A 20,173-nucleotide genomic window follows, 5' to 3' on the forward strand; every position below is an offset into this window, starting at 1 on the left:
TGTGGAGTTCCTGTCCTCCCTGGGTCCTTCTATCCCCCCCACTCTTCCATAAGTCTCCCTGCGTTCTAACCAAAGTTTGGCTGTGAGTCTCAGCATCTGCTTCGATCCTCTACTGGGTGGAGTTTTTCAGAGGACATTAGTTTTTTTGCAGTGAGTAGAAAGGAAAATGGAGAGCATGGCAGCCATTAAAATGGGCTCAAGTATCTAGTATCCCCTCTGATATAACAGGAAAAAGCAATGCCATTATTCTTTTATTTAAGTGAAGACCCTCTGTTTACAACTGACTGTGACTTTGTCTTTTAACTTTCTCTAGTTCTCTGTATTGGTGGGGGTGGGGAGTATTTCTCCAGTGACGTCCCACATTTTTTTTAAAGATTTATTTATTCATTATGTATACAGAGTTCTGCCTGCATGTACACCTGCATGACAGAATAGGACACCAGATCTCACTATAGATGGTTGTGAGCCACCATGTGGTTGCTGGGAATTGAACTCAGGACCTTTGGAAGAGCAGTCAGTGCTCTTAACCCCTGAGCCATCTCTCCTGCTCCCGACATCCCACATTTTGACAAAGGCAGTTTCTGCTTTCTGTAGTAACCAAGTATTTCCTGTTGAACACAGCTTGCCTACAGATGAGGATAAATGCCGGTAAGATATAAAAAGCACTACCGAAGTTTGACAGGAAGCAGGCAGAAACTGAAGTTGTGTCTACCCTTGGAAGAAGGAAGTGGCAGTTTCCCATTTCTGGCTGTTGGCGTGAGAACATCTGGTGTCATATAAGGAGGACAAGAGAATGCAGTTTCTGTCAAACTCATAGAGGCCAAACTTTGGGACAACTGCAACAGCTTGAGAAGTGGAGGGAAATTCTGCTAGCGGGGAGAGGCAGGCAGAGCACCCTCAAGATCTGTGTGTGAGTTCTGCCCAGATCCCTAAGCTGACCCCTGATACACACTTGAGACGAGCTCCTACCTGAGCTGAGGAATGTTAATATCAGTGGGGCAAATGCACACATACATGAAAGTATCAGCTAACACAGGCCACATTCTATGTCCAAAGGACCTCCGTTCATAGTACACACTATAGGAATTAAGTCAAGATATGCATTTAGGGACCACTAAAATAACAAGAGAAAATAGCAAATAGTGACTTAGAACAAAATGGGATATTGCAAAAGATGGAATAATATACAAATAAAGGAAAATAATTCTGCTGAGAATCGTTACCGCTTTGCCCTAGTGTTCATGTCTGGCTAGAATTTGAACAAATAGAGACAGAAGAGAACATTCCAGGCGTGTCCAAAGGTGCAGAGGTGGGACAATAAACAGGAAGACCATTTTGATAACATCAAGAAGCAGATTTGATTAAAATAATGAATACCTGGCTAGAGGGTTAGATTTTTCAATAATCCTGCCTTATTTAGGGTTCTTAAATGCTTCTACCTCCCTTCTAACCCACTGACCAGACGGAGGGGAGAGAGAAGGTTATTAGGAAAAGGGGTTTGTAAAGCTTTTTAGAAGTAGTTCCTGGGGGTGAGTCCACTCTTTACTGTCGGGACACCAGCAGTCCAGTCCAAATGCTGACAACAAACAGCAACGTGAATCAGCAGGATTCAGCAGCTTGGAACAAGTCATCGAAAGCCACAAGACTCAGTTGGATCGCCCAGAGAAGTTCTCTGGAACGCTTCTCTCTTCAAAGTGAAGTGTAGAAGAACGAAGACCAGCATAGTGATTGAGGTCAATCCAAAAAGCCTTGTCTCACTCTCTGTGGGCTTCTCTATATCTCTTCTCCTCAAAACACACCCAGGGATGTTTTTTGGTTTTTTTGTTTGTTTTTTTTTTTTATTAATTACACATTATTCACTTTGTATCCTCCCATAAGCCCCTCCCTCCTCTCCTCCCAATCCCACCCTCCCTTCCCTTTCTTCATGCATGCCCCTCCCCAAGTCCACTGATAGGGGAGGTCCTCTTCTCCTTCCTTCTGATCTTAGTCTATCAGATCACATCAGGAGTGGCTACATTGTCTTCTTCTGTGGCCTGGTAAGGCTGCTCCCCCCTCAGGGGGAGGTGATCAAAGAGCAGGCCAATCAGATTATGTCAGAGGCAGTCCCTCTTCCCATCACTATGTAACCCACTTGGACACTGAACTGTCATGTGCTACATCTGTGCAGGGGTTCTAGGTTATCTCCATGAATAGTCCTTGGAGTATGAGTCTCTGGGAAGTTCCCTGTATTCAAATTTTCTGGTTCTGTTGCTCTCCTTGTGTGGTTCCCGTCCTCTCCAGCTCTTACTATTTCCCACTTCTTACATAAGATTCCATGCATTCTGCCCAACAGTTGGCCATAAGTCTCAGCGTCTGCTTTGATAGTCTGCAGGGCAGAGGCTTTCAGAGTCCCTCTGTGGCAGGTTCCTAGTTTGTTTCCTGTTTTCTTCTTCTTCTGATGTCCATCTTCTTTGCCTTTCAGGATGGGTATTGAGCGTTTTAGTCAGGGTCCTCTCTTGATTAGTTTCTTTAGATGTACAGATTACCCACGGATGTTTTCAACTGGCCAAGACAGCCTCCAGCAAAACATCACATGACACAACTGAGTCTTCAAAGAAACCAGAAACTTCCACTTCGCCTGACTACTTGGGGAGGGGAAAGAAAGTGACCAATAGGACATGGTATTGAAATACAAGGAGATGTGAGCAGCGGTGATGGTACACACCTTTAATCCCAGCAAAGACAGATGCATATTTGAGTTTGAGGCCAGCCTGGTCTGCAGAGAGAGTTCCAGGACAGCCAGGGCTACACAGAGACCGTGTCTCAAAAGACAAAAACAAACAAACAAACAAAAATAAATAAAAGCAAAGAAGAAAAAAGAAAAAGAAGCATGTGTCAGTCATGGAGAACCCCCCAGTGCAGTGTAAAGTCTGAGCCTCGCCTGGTGGCATGCCTGTGATCCTAGCAATCCCAGGAGGAAGAGGCTACTAGAGAGAGACCTTGACTCAAAAGAGGAAGAGGGAGAGGTAGTAGTGTTTACTTTGCTGTGAGAAGGAAAGAAAGTCACAATGGCCAGGTCTGGGGAGAAATTTTCTCATACACAAAGTGGAACATTTTTTTTCCTTTTAATGTGTGTGGGTGTTTTGTTCCCATCTATGTCTGTATACTACATATTTGTCTAACGCCCGTGAGGGCCAGGAAAGGGTGTTGGATCCCCTGGAACCAGAGTTACTAGTGGTTATGAGCTCCCTTGTGGGTGCTGGGGATCAAACCCCAGATGCCCTGGAAGAGCAGCTCTCATTCTAGCCAGCAAAGGACTTTGACTCTGAGGGAAATAAAGGGTGTGCATGTTTTCTAGGCCTGCCATGACAGACAACTGCAAACTAAGCAGCTTGGAGCAGCACTGGCTTGCTCTGTCACAGCTCTGTAGTCTAGATGCTCCAAACCAAGATGCCGACACAACCAAGGTTCCTCAGAGGGAAGTGAGGGTATTCCATGGCCTGTCTCTGCCTGTCTTCATGTCACTGTGTGTCTTCTGTCCACACCTGTGACTCCATGTGGCCTTCTCCGAAGGATACAAGTTGGATGCTAGGCCTGCCTTAACCCCGTATGACCTCATTTCCATAGAAGTGCATCCTCCAGGGTCTGCCTGCACATGAACTTGGAGGATGCTAACCACTCTATAGTAGAGAGGTCAAGTGACAATGTGACAGCTGCCTGCACATGAACTTGGAGGATGCTAACCACTCTATAGTAGAGAGGTCAAGTGACAACGTGACAGCTGGTTGCTACAAACGTGGGAAGCTGAGGCAGGAGAATGCTAGTTCAAAGCCAGCCTAAACTACATAGCAAGTTCCTGGCCAAACTGGCCTAGATAGTATGAGACCCTTTCTCAAATGTCTTCTAAAGCAAAGCCACTCCATTAAACAAGCCTAAGTAGACTGTCCAAGCCCCATGGGCTCTAGGAAGAAAGATTCCAAAATTACCTGTAGTCCTAAAATTCCGGATCTACTTCATACGCGCACACACACAAACTTTTTGTGGTTCTGGAGAACAAACCTAGGACTTCACACATGCTAGGCAAACACTCTGCTCCAGAGCTACATCCCAGCCCGGTCCTTTATAGTAGGACTGTCTTCTGTGGAGCACTGTTATTCTAAAATGTATACTGTACGTCCTCATTAATGCCTACTTATTCGTGACTAATTTGTATTCTTACTTTATAGATCTATATCATCACTGAAAGTAGCAAACATTTAATTTCAGACGTGCCAAGTAATCCCGGTCCCCTCTGCCCCACTGTTCCAGATGAGTAAAGTTAAATGTATTTGGGGGGAAATGCACCTCAGATTTCCAACAAAACCATTTTCTAAAGCAAAGCCACTCCATTAAGCAAGCCTAAATTTAGATCGTCAAAGCCCCATGGACTCTGGAAAGCAAGTTGTTGGAGCTCATAATGAGTGCGAAGTCACTGCAGTTGGAAAAGTCTGCCTCTCAGCAGGAGCCTTTGTGCTAGATTGCTGTGCGGGAGGGAGAGAGAGAGGGAAGGAGGGAGGGGCCTATGTCTAGAGACTGTGGTCTTTAAGGCCTTTCGTTCAGATTTTAGCTGGAGCTGGAGAGAAGGCTCAGCAGTTAAGAGCACTGGTGGCTCTTCCGAAAGATCCAGGTTCAATTCCCAGCACCCACATGGCAGCTCACAACTGCCAGGAATCCAACATCCTCAAACAGATTTTAGCTGGAATTTCATATTCTTGACCTTCACACACTCTTAAATTGTGAATTCCTATCAGCCATAACTTGTAAAACTCAATCAGTGAATAACTATATGTGAACACATTTCCCAGTGTCCCTGAGCTAATGAAAATGTAAATGAGTTTGGGCGGGTTATTTAACTTAAACGTGAAGACAATTCACGGTTTCCGAGGCTAATTTGATGATACATGAACACTGGCAATTCTCTTTAATACACTTTGTTTTGTAGTTGTTTTATGTTGAGACAGATTCTCACTCCCCTCGGAGCTCTGCCCTTGACCTTCATTCTCCTTCCCTAGCCTCCTGGGTGCTGGGATTCAGGTGTGCACCACCCCATCTGCTTTGTAATCTAGTTTCTGACTGCCAGCCTTAAAGGTGAAAACTTTTTACCCAGCTCCTCCTCGGAGGCACTGTTTCCTCTCTCAGAGCTCTTTCTCTAGTGTGAAAATGATTGCTAGCCCACAGAACTGAACCTTACCTTTCAGACTCAGACTCCGGTTCGGTCCTGTTTGACTGAACTGGAACATAGAATTGCATTTGTTAGATGTGATTCATTACATTTGTGTGGTGTGTGTGTTTGTGTGTGTGTGTGTGTGTGTGTGTTTTACTGGGGATCAGACCCAGGACCTCGTAAATGCTAGATAAGCACTCTTCCACTGAGCTACAAGCCCAATCTTTAATTTACTACTGATGTGGTGGCCCATGCCTTTAATCTCAGTACTCAGCCTTCTGAGTAGCCTCAGAAGGAGTGTCTTCATGGGCTCAACGCTAGCCTGGTCTACATAGTAAGTTTCAGGCCAGCCAAAACTATGTAGAGAGACCTGACTCTGCTCTGTAGAAATGTCTAGGCCTCTATTTACCTAAACGTGGTTTCTGTGCTTTGATAAGTGGTAACTTCAAGAAGGGAACGTATTCTGGCAAACACTTTTCTCAAAGACAGGACTCGCCAAAGCAGTGTGCTCTGAAAAGAATTCAATGATCTAAGAAATCTTAATTATTTCCTTAATTAAGTCAGCATTCAATGACCCATTCATCAAAGTCTTTGTGCTAATGCTCAATTTAAGGATAGCGTCTCAACCTGTTCTCCCAGCTTCCTTGCTGAGACCAAATTGTTCCTGATTTTCTGTCACTCCCTTCCTCGGTAAATACTGTGTATTCTGTTGCCTGGCCATTTCTTTATCTATACCATTCATAGCCTCATTGAAAGTATCCTACTGCCTATAATTCAGATAAACCTATAAAAATATGTTTCCCTGCCCTTCCATTTATTACCCTCACCCGCAATACACATCTACCCCTCCAAACCCATCTGCCATGACCTCACTGGCCCACAACATTTAGCTTAATTTATTGTCTAGTACATGCCTGCTGTTGATGAGCCATTCCCTGTGCTGTCCATCCACTCCTAAGCCAACGTTCCTGTGGGCCTCAGAGCTCAGCCTGTGAATGGCTGGCTTCCTTTGTGAGCTCTTTTAGGTAGCGTCACTCCTCCTCCATACCTCTGTTGTGGCAACTTCCCTCCCATTAGAGCTTGAAAGAGAGTCTTCCCTTGCCTGAACATAAGATCTACCCTCTTCTTAAGAGAATTGTCCCATCAGCCCTCGTCTCTAGAGTCTGTCTGGGCAAAGAGAAGGTCTGATGCTGTCTGCAGGGCTTTTCAGAGGCCACCCCAGAACCTCTTCTGTTCACTTGACATCTTAATGGTTGAGGCCAACGGTTGAGAAAGAATGTCTTTCTTTTTTTTTTTATTTACATTATTTTATTTGGAAATGTGTATGACAGTACGAAGAAACTAAACTCCAGAGACAATGGATGTCGTTAGTTTAGGCATGATCAGTTTATTATAAAAGGGAGGCAATGAAATTATTTGCATAATGAAATAGTTCAGAACATCAGCAGAATGGGCAGCTTCATGTGACACCGTTTCAGCAGTGATTTCAGTCCACACACTTTCCAAGAATGTCACCATCTCCACATAAGAACCAATCCTGTCGTCTAGAACTACTTTGGTGCCTCCATACTCTGGTGGAAGGACCTTGTCTCCAACCTTTCACACCGACCAGTTGGCTCTCTCCACCCTTTCCTTTCACTCCTGATCCCACAGGAGTGCTGCTTGCAGTATTTTTCCTTGAGACTCTTCTGGAAGCATAATGCCACCTTTGGTTACAGTTTTGGCGGCACTCCTTTCAACCAATACTCAAAGAGCGGAAGAAACTTCCTAAAAGCTTGCCCGGCCATGACTCAGGCCGCCGCTGCAAGGAAAACGGTCGTTGCTTTTCTAAGCATCTTTGACAAATTAAAAAGGGCATACCTGCGAACAACATGGCGGATGCTTCTGGCAAGATGTGCAGGAGTGAAAGAGGAAGGTTAAGAACAGCTCTTGGGGTGTGGGGGAAGATTTCATACAGCCTCCTTAGCTGTCCAGGCTGGGGGATTTGGGACTGGTTACCAGCTAATACCTGTTCTCCATAATTTAAAAGTTTTTTTGTTTGAAAAGCATCCCCCACCAGGAAAAGCTGGAGAGATGGCTCTTCAGTTCAAGGTATAGACTACTCTCTCAAAGGACCCAAATTTGGTTCCTAGCATCCCTATTGGAAAATTCACAGCCACCAGTAACTCCAGCTCCAGGAGATACAGCGCCCTCTTCTGGCCTCCACAAGCAACTGCCCTCACATGCACACACCGCACACAGTGTCAGTCTCTCTCTCTCTCTCTCTCTCTCTCTCTCTCTCTCTCTGTCACACACATCTTTTAAAAAGTAAGCAATTTGGCTTCAAATGCTACACATTTCTTAGTTTAAAATCATCAAATATTGTTGACTGAATTACTGATTTTTGTCTGCTTTTGAAGGCTTCTCCGTCTGTGTGGCTGTGGTGGTTAATGTTGACCGTCAACCTGACAGGGTCTGTGAGGGGAATTCTAAATTATATAATTGAATTAGGAAGGCCTATCTTAAATATGGGGTGCAGGGTACCATTCCCTGGAGTGGGATTCTAACCAAATGAAAAAGGAAGGAGCAGGCTGAGCACCAGCGCTCACCTGTTTCCTGGCTGGGGATATTTTGTGCCCAGCTGCCTCATGACCCTGCCACTGTGCCGGCCTTTCCTTGCTTGTGTTGCTGCCAGGTATGTTTGCCACTGTAAAGAGAAAAAGAACTAATTACAGTGCACTCTTCCTGTTTCCAGAAAAAATAAAATAAAATAAAATAAATGGTTTTTCAGTTGACATGGGCTAGTACTGCCCAGGTCTAGAAGAGTCAGTGAGTTCAGAAAAGAATTCAGACAATGGCTGTGTGTATGTGTGTGGCTCTGTGAGTTTAGGGACACAGCCAGAGCCCTGTGAAGCTAGCCCAGGCTGGTGGACAGATGGAGCTGCAGTTTGCTTCTGCAGGCCTCAGGAAGAACCTGCAGGGTGCATGTTCGTTTGAGACGAATTTGTGCTTTGGAACAATGCAGACTCCGATTTGAGACCCACATACTGGTTGTGTACTCTTAGGTACTTTACTTTGTTAAGCCTCAGTTTCCCCTTTATGAAGTGGAATCAATGGAAACCTTTGTGCGATCATTCGCCTTGAAAATAATCCTTACAGAATGCCTTCCACACGTTTGGCTCCTAAGGTAAGGTAATTTCCTGGGTTGATAGTTTTGGTGTTTCACACACCTGCCCCAAGAGCGCTATTGTTGGCTGTGGCTTCCACAGACCTTGATCCCAGGAACACCTCTTTCACGCTAACCTCTAGCTCGGAGCCTCTTTCCAAAGCAACCAGACCTGTACCAGGTAAACAGCGCTGGTTACCATTCGTCGCCTGTTGGTCTGAGATGGTACGGCACTCTAAGATTCTGTGTACCTTGGCCAGATATCGGGAATGTGCTTGAGAACATTGGGCCAAACATCAGACAAAGGCGAGGGCCCCAGATAACATGTGCAACTTGCCCATTGAAGGACATTGGCTGCTTGCTGGAGTTTCAAACGTCCTAATGCCAGTGCGCATGAGCCTAGGAGCACAGAAGTGCTTTTTGCTGTTCTTCGGGAGAGGGCATGGCTATAAGGTTTATATCAATATACTTAAGCAAATGTAGCGATTAGCGGTTTCCAATATTGAGCTTTTAATTCCTTCTTAGTGGCAAGGGCACAGTTAGAAGTCTCCCTGAAAGCAGAACTGTTCTCCTTGCCTGGGGCTGCGTGCTGGTAGCATAAGCAGTATTTCGAAGCTTGGCTTGCGTTCCAGGCATCTTTTGAGGAACTCAGTGGCATTTAGGCTGGACCACCTGTCTTATAGACGCCCCCCCCACCCACCCTCTTCCACCAAGTGTATCCCATAGAGTTAAAGCCAATTAAACAAAGGTTTATAGCCATGAGACAAGTCCTGTGTGTGGTTTGAATGAGAATGGCTCCCATAAGCTCATATACTTGAATGTTTCCTCCCCAGTTAATAGAACTGTTTGGGAAGGTCTAGGAGGTGTGGCCTGTGTGTCACTGGAGATGGGCTTTGAGGTTTCAAAATCCCATGCCAGATGCACCCTCTCCCTGCCTGCTGCCTGCGGACCAGGATGTAAAGCTCTCAGCTACTGCTCTAGCACTGTGCCTGTCTTCTTCCTCCTGTGGTAATCGTGGACAAGCCCTCCAAAACCGTAAGCCAGCCCCAATTAAATGCTTTCTTTTACAAGAGTTGCCTTGGTCATGGTGTCTCTTCACAGTGGCGGTACAGTGACTAAGACACTGTTCATTTGTAGGGTTAAATCAGACCTGGAGTTGAACAGGGACAGCCTCTCCCCAAACAGCCTAATCCTGGCTTTCCCCGTCCCTGCGTTTTCCTGCACTCATTTCACCCGGTGATAGAGTGGAAGGCCCAGGAGGACCCGGCTCATCCACTATGTTTAGCTCTCGCCAATTAGCCTGGCCCACTCCACTTAGCAATTCATCAAAGAGTACTTCCTGAAGATCATGAACAAGGTCCCAGGCTGTGACCGGTGTGGGCTCACTAGACACCAGACTTCGTGTCTCTCAAAGAAAGGCGGACACAAACAACATAGGGCAGCAGCAGGACAGTGAGTGTCACGAGACCGAAGAGGCATTCACTCTCCCCAGATCACTTCTTACAAGCATCAAAAACCCTACCTTTGAGGTCACTTGCTCAGGGAAGCCCTCCGAACCCAACACCTGACTGTTGTTCCCGGCGGTTTCCAACCACTTCACGGCCTCGAAATAACATGATGATCAGTTGGCAGCCGGCAGCGGCAGACATCTTCACATCTACCTGACCCGGGGCGCGGGTGTGTGGGCCTTCTGGGTAATTGGGATGACATGGATGTGCCAGTGACCATGCCGAGTCTTATGCTCACCCTGCATCCCGGACCCAGTGAGGGGGCCAGCCGGGCTTCTCCACCTCTCTCCCTGCCACTGTGAAGCCTGGGCCCTGGGTGTGCGCGGAGCACTGAAGGCCGAGTCTTCCTGCCCCATCCCCCAGTTCACATCAGGAGGTATTATTAGACCAAGAGGCAACCCTTGCGCCTTGCACTGGCTCCATCTGGCACAGTGAAACGCCTAGAACTCTTCCCGGGGTGGGAACTCCATGTGACAGTGCTCACTGTCTTAGACCTGTTATACAGGAAGCTTCTAGAGCTGAACACATTTTAATTGCTCTTTCTGTTTGCTCTGAGCAATGACCCTGCGGCTGTGTTGTTTTGTTTTCAATTAAATAAGCTAGTGATAAATAGCTTAAATATCTACGTTGTTAAAGCTATTTTTATCACCCTTTAAAAAAAAAAAAGTTAAAAGTCGATCGCACGCCCGCCCGGGGTTGGAGGCGGCAGGGTAGGGAGTTTGAGTCTAGCCTCTGCAAATGTTCAGGACCAGGCACCCTGCTGTGGCAGAGCTGGTGAGTGGCAGGCCCTTCCGGTGGTGCCTGCAGCCTCTGTTCTCCAGAGACCAGGTCCATAGCAGAAGTGTACCGAGTTGAACGGGGTTTTCACACTCTGCATGCACGCACTCTGCACCCACGTGTGTCAGTGACCTAAGCAAGGACCACCAACCTGGTGGCCCAGACCTAGCGCTTGAACCCACACGATCAGTGTGCCTCAGTGAAATCACCCCAGTTCTTGGCGTGTTCATACAGAATTGTGAGGAGAGGTGAGAACAGTGTCTCAGGAGCACGGCTCTCCTCTCCCCCTCAACTCTTGATTTCCCTCCGCACCAGACTTTCCTCTCTGCCAGGGATAACATGGCAGCCTGTGGCCCTGCCATCCAGGTACAGTGTGCCCCATCTTTCCTTGCCTGACTCCTGAGTCCTGAGAGAAGCCACGGGACACCTGGCAGGGTGGTACTCTGGCCCTCCTGCCACATGAGGTGGTGTGGCCAGCAGAGGGCCTTCACCGGCTCTCCCTGGCATGAGCTTCCTGCCGTTCCAGCGGCAGCCTCAGAACTTGCAGGACAGATTTTGTTGGTTTTCAGCTGAGCAGAAAAAGTGAGCTCCTGGGTCCAGAGCCCAGCCTAAGAGTCCCCTGCTTCAAGGAAAACGCACAAGAGTGTGGCAGGTGCCGAGGTTGGGAAACCTACGTCCCTGCTCTCAGCATGTGTGGCCTCAGACTGTCTTTGCGTCAGAAAGCCAGGCTGGGCACAGTGTGGTACAACAGGGCAGAAAGCTCACCCCAGAAATTGTCACTCTTCTGCTTTCCTCACATAAGCACTGACCCTGAGAAGGTGAACACAGTGTCTGTGCCTGAGCCCCACACGCACAGGCCCTGACACCGACAAGGAAACTGCGGAAGCCTTGGCCTGTAGAAATCGTAAATTTAAGCTGGAATAGCAGCTGAAGAGCTGCCCTGTCCCTGGTGCCTGACCCTTCCCTGCTACAACTTGTTCGGCTCTTGCCTTTTCTGTGAAGCCCTCTAGTCTTTGTGTGGCATTTTCCCATGCCCGAACTCTGGTACTTGGGAATCACAAAGCCCTCGTTCTATTAACACCTCCATCTTATCCCTGCCTTTTCCCCTCCATCTTACCCCTTCTTTAAGGTCCCAGAGAGGTTCCCATTTTAACTCTGTAAGGCCCAGAATGTTGAAAGTCACGGCTCTTCATCCTCATGAAACTTCGTTCAGTTTGGGCTTCAAATCTCTGTACCTACCAGTGCGACAGGATGGCAAAGGCGGAGAGTAATGAGGGGCTTTCAACACACTGCCTCCCACCGGGGTGCACCATGCCTGACTCCGGGATGGATTGAAATGAAGTGCTCTCCTGCCCACAGTTGTGTTTTAGGAGGCAGAAAATGTAATTAACCTTAAGTGTTCTGGGTCACTGGCCCAAACTTGCTTTCCACTTGCTGCCTCTGTCCCCCTTGCTAAATAACAGTCGAAATAGAGACCCAGAATCAGGGGTACCAAGGAACAAAAACATAAATGCTTGCATGAACCGTTCTGTTTACCACAGAGAGAATAAATGCCTTTGCCTACATACACTGTTATTTTCATACAAGTGTACTGTTATGGTTCATAAGATACAATGTTGCTCTTTTAGATGAAACCTTAGTAAGTTACTTTCACCCAATAATGTCTTTGGAAAGAGAATACCCTCTGAGTTTATTCTGGTAAAGGCTGCAGTGCTCTGCCTCAGCCTCCTGTCCTGCAGATAAACAGGCTTAGGCGTAGAGCTCTGATTTAGCAACTAAACAGTAATCACCATCAGCACAATTGTTTCTCCAGGATAAACAGTGACACAGCGTTTTGTCTTACACTTTTCCCCAGCCCAGGCTTCTGTGCGATTGGAAATTAGCTTCTTCAGCCATTAAGACTCAAGCCAGCTGCTCACAAGGCGGTGACTAGCATGTGTGAATAACATTTGTAGAGAATAAAACAGCACCCCTGCCAGTGTCTTTCTCTCTTCCATTCCAGCTGCTCTAAAGGAAGCGCTATCATAGGGTCCTCCTCTCCCAGAGGACCCTAAGGAAGGAATGGACAGACCCTATTCCAAGAGACAGTCACTGTCGCTGGTGTCCTCTGAAAGACCTGGCTTCTGATCCACCAGCCAAAAGTCCCAGGATGACTCCTGGTCTCTGTCCTGTTTCTTTTGGGAGAGCAAAATGTGTAGGATTGGGGCTGCTGCTTCAAGAATGTGTTCCAAGAGGGAGTGTCGGCCAGTGAAATAGGAAGGAGAGGCACCTTCACATTGCTTCCTCCTTTAATTAAGCTGTACTGCGTTCATCCTTCAGCCTCTGCCAGAATAAACTCCTTAAGATATTTGCTGAAAGACTCAGCATCCTGTCCTAGATCTTCCATAGTATAGGGTAAGCCAGCAGAAAAGAGGAGGTGAAGAATGAGCCTTTCATGAAAGTCTTAATAAGGTACCCGTTGTTGGAGTAGGGCCAGGGTGTTCTGTGATTACCATTTCACCATGTCGTTGGCTCTTATAGGATGCTATCAGTTGGCTACAAAGGGACACATAAACTTACCAAAGGTCATATGAGCCGAGCTGCAGAGACAGCTTGGGACAGTAGCAAAGACAGAGCTCTGCAGGGCTCTGGATGCTCTGACAGTTACCCTGAAGTCATTGTCCTCCTGGCTCACTTGGGATATACCCAGGCAGGCTTGGGAAGTAAAAGGTCTGAGTTCTGTTTTATGGAACCTTTCAGCCAACCTACCTTCTCTCTATTGAGTAGCTTACTGAACAGGTCCTGTGAAGTCCTGTTCTTGTAGAAGACCTTGTGCTAAGTTCTGGGGAAGGCTCCTCAAGAAGAGCAGGCGAGGAGAAACAAGGGGGGGAAGTCAGCAAGGTAACAGAGTGCCGCAGGCGTCATGAGGGACACAAACAGGAATGAGACGCAGAGTTGGGGAGGCTGGCCATTCTGGAGGGGAAGGGCCTTTGCAGAGGAAGGGCCTTTGCAGAGGCCTCTCAGAATAGCAGGGCGAGAAGAGCCACGGGGATTGTGTCCCAGGCAGGCATGCGGACACAGAAGGAAAAGAGCCTCGGCCTGTTGGGGAGCAGAAAGGCTGTTGCAGAGTGGAGGATAGAGAATGACTGGGGGTAAGTTCAGAGAGAGGGCAAGAGCTAGGCTAAGTAAGACCTTACATGCCCTGAGCAGAGTTAAGACTTGACTCCAAGAGCATGGAAGGACACTGATTGTGTTAAGCAGAAGTGAAGAGTGTAATTAAAGACCACTGCCACATCGCTTGTAATAGATTGCAAACAGTTTGCATTAACGTGGACCTGGGTAAAAATCATTAGGTTCATCAGACTGTATACAGTGGGCTAAAACTCTGAGACACTGCTATGTGCACTGCTATAGAAGGATTTGCAAAACAGCTCCAGTAGAAGACAAAACAAAAAACAAAGCAAGAAACAGAGTAGAAAATTGTGGAGTTCAGAGTGAGGCTCAGGGGAAGAGCCCTTCTGAAGCCTTGCACATTGAATACTAGGGGGAAGTGTATGTAAGTGTATTTTAAGGGCTAGCAAGATGGCTCAACAGATATAAGGGTGCCTGCAACCAAGCCTGATTGATGATCCAGGGTTCAATCCCTGGGCTCATGTGGTTGTCCTCTGACCTTTGCACACTCAACATGGTATACAGAGCCTATCTATATGGAGACTAGCTTTATAGCATATCATTTTGCACGTGTGAACACCTTATACTTACTCAGCAAACAGAAGACATTATGACTAGGTGGGGATCACTCTGGCTACTGTGTGGAGGAGGACTAAGCAGGACAGGAGTGGAAATGGATGTACTACGAGGCTCGGGCAGAGTAGTCCAGCTGCAAGACAGGCGTGCTCTGACTTACAGAGCTGGCATTGGGGACGAAGAACAGTGGGTGAACTCAAGAACTCTGATACCTCTCTGTTGGGATGTTGAGTTTCTCCCAGGCGCTCACTGCCTCAGAACTGACTCCTGGTAGCTGTCCTCCGACCTCTGCACATTCAACTGACCGTGTGGAACGTCATGCTGGAGGACAGTTATGGTCAGGCACTACCATCATATCCACCCGCAGTTCACAAACCATCCTTATGAAAAGAAACAAAGTCAAAAGCCAGGCATGGCAGCGCTGGACATGCTTGCTGCCCAGCCAGTCCAGCCAAGCCGGTGAGCTTTAGATTCAGGGAGAACTCATGAGACTAGCAGTCATACAGAGTATTGACTAATTATAGAAATAAGCTTCCTCTAGCTTCCTGTATGGGGTTGGAGCCTAAAGCAAGTAACTAGGAACAAAGTTTGTGTACCTCAAACCTTTCTGAGTTCTGCTGAGTTAGTCGGAGGCCAAGCAGAGCAATTCAGGGGCCGAGAGAAAAGCCAGATTGAATAAGTCAGCTGGGAGAGGAGTTTGAGCCAGAACAGCTGAGTTAAACCAGCCAGCCCAGTAAGAACAAGAAAGGGTGAGCTTATTCAGCAGTAAGTCTCAGAGGCTGAAAACACTCTAGGCCTAGGTTAGATTGTATGGAGGCTAGAAGCTTCCAGGACCAGGACTAGATCAGCAAATAGAGGCAGTAAGCCTTCGGAGATGACAGTTGAACCAAGCAAATAAAAGTTCCCATTTTTAAAAAGAAAATAGTCAACATTGACCTCTAGCCCCCATGTGTGCATGCCCACACATAAACACGCATGCACACATGTATACGCACAATTTACCCTACAAGAGTTGCACATACATACGTACACACACACGCACAGACCTTATGCCACACTTAACACACACACACATTGCCCTGAAGTATACATATTTCTCAGCGGAGCTTGTTTTCCTTGCAGAGAGATGCCAAAGGCCAGTACCTGTTTGACCTCCTCTGCCACCACCTGAACCTACTTGAGAAAGACTACTTCGGGATTCGTTTCGTGGACCCAGATAAGCAGCGGGTAAGCCACACTCCAAAGCTCAGATGGAGCACAGGTTAGTCAGAGGCAGAGTCTTCGTTTGCATGGAACTCTTCCCAGGGGTTAGCCTCGGGAGTGTGGGACCAGCCAGACTCTATGGTTGGTGTCATCTCTCCAAGTCATAGCACTCAGCCTGAATGTCGCCTGTTCCAGAGTTCAGCTGAGGGAACCTGACATTTCACAGATGCCCAAAAGGCAGCCTCGAGAGCTTACGCCGCTTGCCACGGGCGCCCGAGAGAGGCAGAGCTGTTAGGCCAGTGTTGAGGTCGTGGAGTCTGGTCGTGGAGTTTCTAGTAAACAGGCAGTCTTGTCCTGGTTAGGTAGAGCCTTACTGGGCAATGCCAGTCTGGTTTAGGCAGACAGGGAGAGGCGAGCTGACATGAGCCCTCAAGCGCCTTGCAAAGCCTACAGTTTTTCATTGCTCTGTGTAATAAAGACAGCTGCAGACAGGGCCTTGACCAAGACTGGTCTCTCAGATAGGAACAAGTCTGTTTCCCTCGGGCCCCTGAATCATCTCCAGCATTACCTCCCCAACCTGCCCCTGCTCTTCTGTGGTCTAGCCAGATATTATGACTTTTCAGATCTGTCTCCCTTTTCAGACCTGCAGTCTCTCAGTTCCCCCGCCTGGAGCATGTGCCTCCCTTTCCTCCTCCTGGCTGCCTCTTCTTACTTTCTGGTTTGTTTGTTTGTTTGTTTGTTTGTTTGTTTGAAGATGTATTTTTGTTTTATTTGTGTGTGTGTTTGTGTGTGCCAGGTGTCTGTGGACACTTGGTAGCCAGAAGAGCATGTTAGATCCCCTGGAGTTGGAGTTACAGGCAGGTGTGAGCTTCCTGACAGGAACGCTGGACACTGAGCTGGAGTCCTCTAGAGAGCAACAAGCACCTTTAACCACTGAGCCATCTCTCCAGCCCCCAAACTACCTCCTTTTCAGACGTAAGGACTTTTCTGGACTTTCACTTTCTCCAGGAAGTCATGCCTGGCCCTGTCCACATTCCCCTCTGGCCCCCTACGTCCTCTAACACCGACCTGACCCATCGTAGCATTTCTTATGCTGTGCTCTGACAGCCTTTGTTCCCACAAAAGTTTAAGCACCGAGGGAGGACACGCAGACTGCCTCCCACCCATCAGTGTCTCCCATGGAGCCGGTGCAGGGCAGGAATGCAGCTGATGCTCAGCAAGCGTTTGCTGAAGGAGTGGGGTAATGAGGTGTGGTGCCTTGATGCCCACCTTCGTCTTCCCAGCCCAAAGATACCTGCATCTCTGTAGCTTTGATCCGTCATCCCTTGCTAACTGTGAGGATGTGCTGTCCGGCATCCCTGGGAAGTGGGGATGCTGTGCCTTGCTGTTTCCAACTGAGCCTAAGCCTCTGCTCCCACCCCCGCTTCAAGCCTCAACACGTGAAGATTGTTCCACTCCTACCTGTTTCCCTCTGAATCCCACCTCTTTTCCTGGTCCTGCCTCATGTGATCAGAATGCTATGAATTCTGGGACTCTACAGATGTCGCCACCATATCGTTGGGACAACCTCAGGATTTCTCCACGGGATCTCTACAATCCCTCAGACACGCTGTGACAGCTCTTCCTGAGGCTCTCCAGCTTCAGTCCTCTCCTGAGCACTCTCCACAGTCCAGACGAAAGCTGTCTCTTGCTGCCGCCAAGGGGAGGAGCCTCTTCGTAACTGAGCTCCTGTGCCCTCTGCTAACCACGTCTCGGTCATTTCTTATCGTTTCTGTCTTTTCTTTCCCTTAGCTGTCAGTCTAGGGGGTGTTCTGTTCATTACCTCTCCCTCACTCCCTGTGCTCTCCTTACTAGGCGGTCCTAGCATGCTTTGAAGCAGACACGCCTCCTGCGCCTGCCCAGACAAGGCTGCAGCTCCAGTTGCTCCTGTGCCATTGTACCCCTTGCCTCTGCTTCCCCTCGAAGCAGAGCTGCGGTGGGCCGTGTGATGTGAGAAGGGCCCTTAACCACGCTGAGTGGCTGTAATAAGTTGCCAACCTCGTGGGAGCTCAGATCAGAGGAGGCAAGAGAGCAGAATGTCAGCCCAGATTACGCACGGGGAGCTGGCAGAAACGGTTCTTCATGGCTCCATTAGCTACATGACCCAAGCCCAGCCCAGGGTCTGGGAACTGGGAGAGGCCAGGATGCTGTCTGCACGGCCTTGGCTGCTTTCCTACCAAAGAAGGTCTCTGCCAAGACAGTACACTGAGCGGAAGTGGCCAGGAAAGAGGGCACTGTGGAACCCATCCCTTTGCCCATCTCACGTTGCCAACATGCTAGGCCCTGGTAACTAACTGCCTGCTCAACACGTCAGTTCCTGTCCTCAGGGAACATGCTAGCATCTTTAAGCTACTTCCAAGCAATTGAACCCCAAATAATAGCAGTTTTAGCTGTCTACCAGTTGGCAACAGCATCGGTACTGAGTTTTACCAAGTACGCACAGAGATTTGAGAAGCTGATCTACAGTGATCTGGAGCTGGAGAGATGGCTCAGCTAGCTGCTAACAGAATCTTCTGCTCTGCCAGAGGACCCGAGCTCAGTTCTCAGCACCCACACTGGACAGCTTACAACTGCCATCAGCTCTAGCTTTCAGGTTTCTGACTCCCTCTTCTGGCTTCCATGGGCACAAGCACTTATATCACATCATACACACACACACACACACTAAAAATCTTTGAGAAAAAGAGATTAGAATGGTCTCATCACTGCCTTTCCTCAGACTTAAGTGCCATGGGGGTAAATGAAAAATGTATTACTATATTCTCACTGTAAAAATCCATGAGGGACAGGATAGTATCCTGCACGTTGGTTACAGATAATTATCCCAAGGAACTAAGACTTTAAACATCCTCGTGTGCCAGGAAATCCTGAGTAACACAAGCATTGGCTACCTATGTTACTCAGACAGAAATGGAAATAGATGCCAGCCATCCCTCCCTCCTCTCCATTTTGAAATCTCTTCCTGTCAGTACTTCTTAGAATTGCCACCAACACCCTCCACCCAACTCCTTTGCCAGAAGAAGTTGGTATTTAACACAGCGCACACCAAACATTTAGCCCAGCAGCTCCCTGCCATACATTCGTGCCGAGTTATTCATGCTGGTGGGCCTGCCAGGAACAGGGCTCCAAGCTTTGGCACCCTGCTTTGGGAGGTATCTCCAGGAAGCCTGGGAATGGCACCTGAAGCCGGGACGATTTCCCCCTTCACAGCTGGTCCGTCACAGGTACTTTTTTCGGAACACCACCTCCCTCCCCAAACCTCTACTCTGTAAGCCCCGGGGCTGCTTTCCTCCAGGCAGATTGCATTCGCTGTTTCAGCTGGATTAAAAAAAAAAAAAACAGGTTGCGGGCGTCACCGCTTCTCACGAGGGTTGTCTTGTCTTGTGCTGTTTCAGCATTGGTTGGAGTTCACAAAGTCGGTGGTGAAGCAACTGAGATGTGAGTATTCGTTGATTGGCTAAGCTTTACCCCTGGGAGATTGGGAGGAAACCCCCAAGGATTGTAAGGCGTGGTCTACAGATGGAATTTTCTACTGTTCCAGTGTGTGTGGCTTTACACACAAAAGGCCTTTAAGTTATTTTGTGTGTGTGTGTGAGAGAGAGAGTCTGTGCACCCTGTGTGTGCCTGTAGAGACCAGAAGAGGACATCAGGTCCCCTGGACCTGGAGTAACGTAACAGACGGTTGCAAACACCTGTGTGGGTGCTGGGAATTGAACCTGGGTCCTCAGCCAGTACTCCTGATGCTGAGCCTTCTGTCTAGCCCCACAGAGGGATTTTTTTTTCCTGTATGGTTTTGGGACCTGTGCGTGCCAAAAGTAGGGGAGCCCAGCCGTCGCCTTGAGAGAGCCTCTCCTCTAACAGACGCCTCTTCCTCTGCAGCCCAGCCGCCATTCACCATGTGCTTCCGGGTGAAGTTCTATCCGGCAGACCCTGCTGCCCTGAAAGAAGAAATAACCAGGTGAGGTTGGGGCACACTGTTTCCAGACCTGGTGCTGGTGGGGGGGAGGTTGCGGGGAGACTCCTTGGATTTCCTCTCTTTGGAGGAAAGCTTTCTAGATAGAGCCTGTTTCTGTGTGTTACTGCCTCCCACTTCCCCTGCTCCCCACCTCTGGAGGTGGCGCAGCGGGAACTTCCCACTCTCTTGAGTCTCTAATTGCTCACCCTACGAGGGATCCGGAGTAACTAATTGTTCAAAGGCAGTTTTTCTCTTGCCCGTACTATGGCTCTGTTGATGGTTTTAGAGACTGCTTTGGTGCCGCGGCTAGATTTTAGGCTTGGAAAGGGTCTCCAGTGGCCCAAAGGACTTGGGAAACACCAGGGTGTGACATAAAAGGGCAGAGTGAAAGACACGGAGAGTATAAATCCAAACCAGTGGACCCTAGTGGGCGCTTTGAGCAGTGAATGTGTTAATCTCGCTGGGAGAGGAGACTACTACCACAGCTTTTGAGCAAAATTTGAAGCAAGCTTTATTAAACACCGGCCAGGACGATAGAAACTAACCAGTTCCATACCCAGGATTCCCAGAGAATGGCTGCAAATTATGTTATTTAGTCGAATGCTTATAAAAACAAAGCCCACGAGGCTATGTACTTC

The 20,173-nt window shown here is 48.2% G+C and overlaps 1 protein-coding gene and 1 pseudogene across 5 annotated transcripts in view; one reads left to right on the forward strand and one right to left on the reverse strand.

The window, feature by feature from the left end:
- The window catches only part of Frmd5 (FERM domain containing 5), a 250,220-nt gene that overhangs the window by 192,492 nt on the left and 37,555 nt on the right, over positions 1–20,173 (forward strand). For all 5 annotated transcript variants that reach the window (XM_060371877.1, XM_060371879.1, XM_060371878.1 and 2 more), the window contains 3 exons: positions 15,461–15,565; positions 18,976–19,018; positions 19,460–19,538. In XM_060371877.1, coding sequence (XP_060227860.1) covers positions 15,461–15,565; positions 18,976–19,018; positions 19,460–19,538 — 227 coding nt within the window. The remainder of the gene's footprint in view (positions 1–15,460; positions 15,566–18,975; positions 19,019–19,459; positions 19,539–20,173) is intronic.
- Positions 6,669–6,969, reverse strand: LOC110556208 (10 kDa heat shock protein, mitochondrial-like; annotated as a pseudogene).

This window comes from Meriones unguiculatus, chromosome 18, assembly GCF_030254825.1.
Source record: "Meriones unguiculatus strain TT.TT164.6M chromosome 18, Bangor_MerUng_6.1, whole genome shotgun sequence".
In the NCBI taxonomy this organism is placed as follows: Eukaryota; Metazoa; Chordata; class Mammalia; order Rodentia; family Muridae; genus Meriones; species Meriones unguiculatus.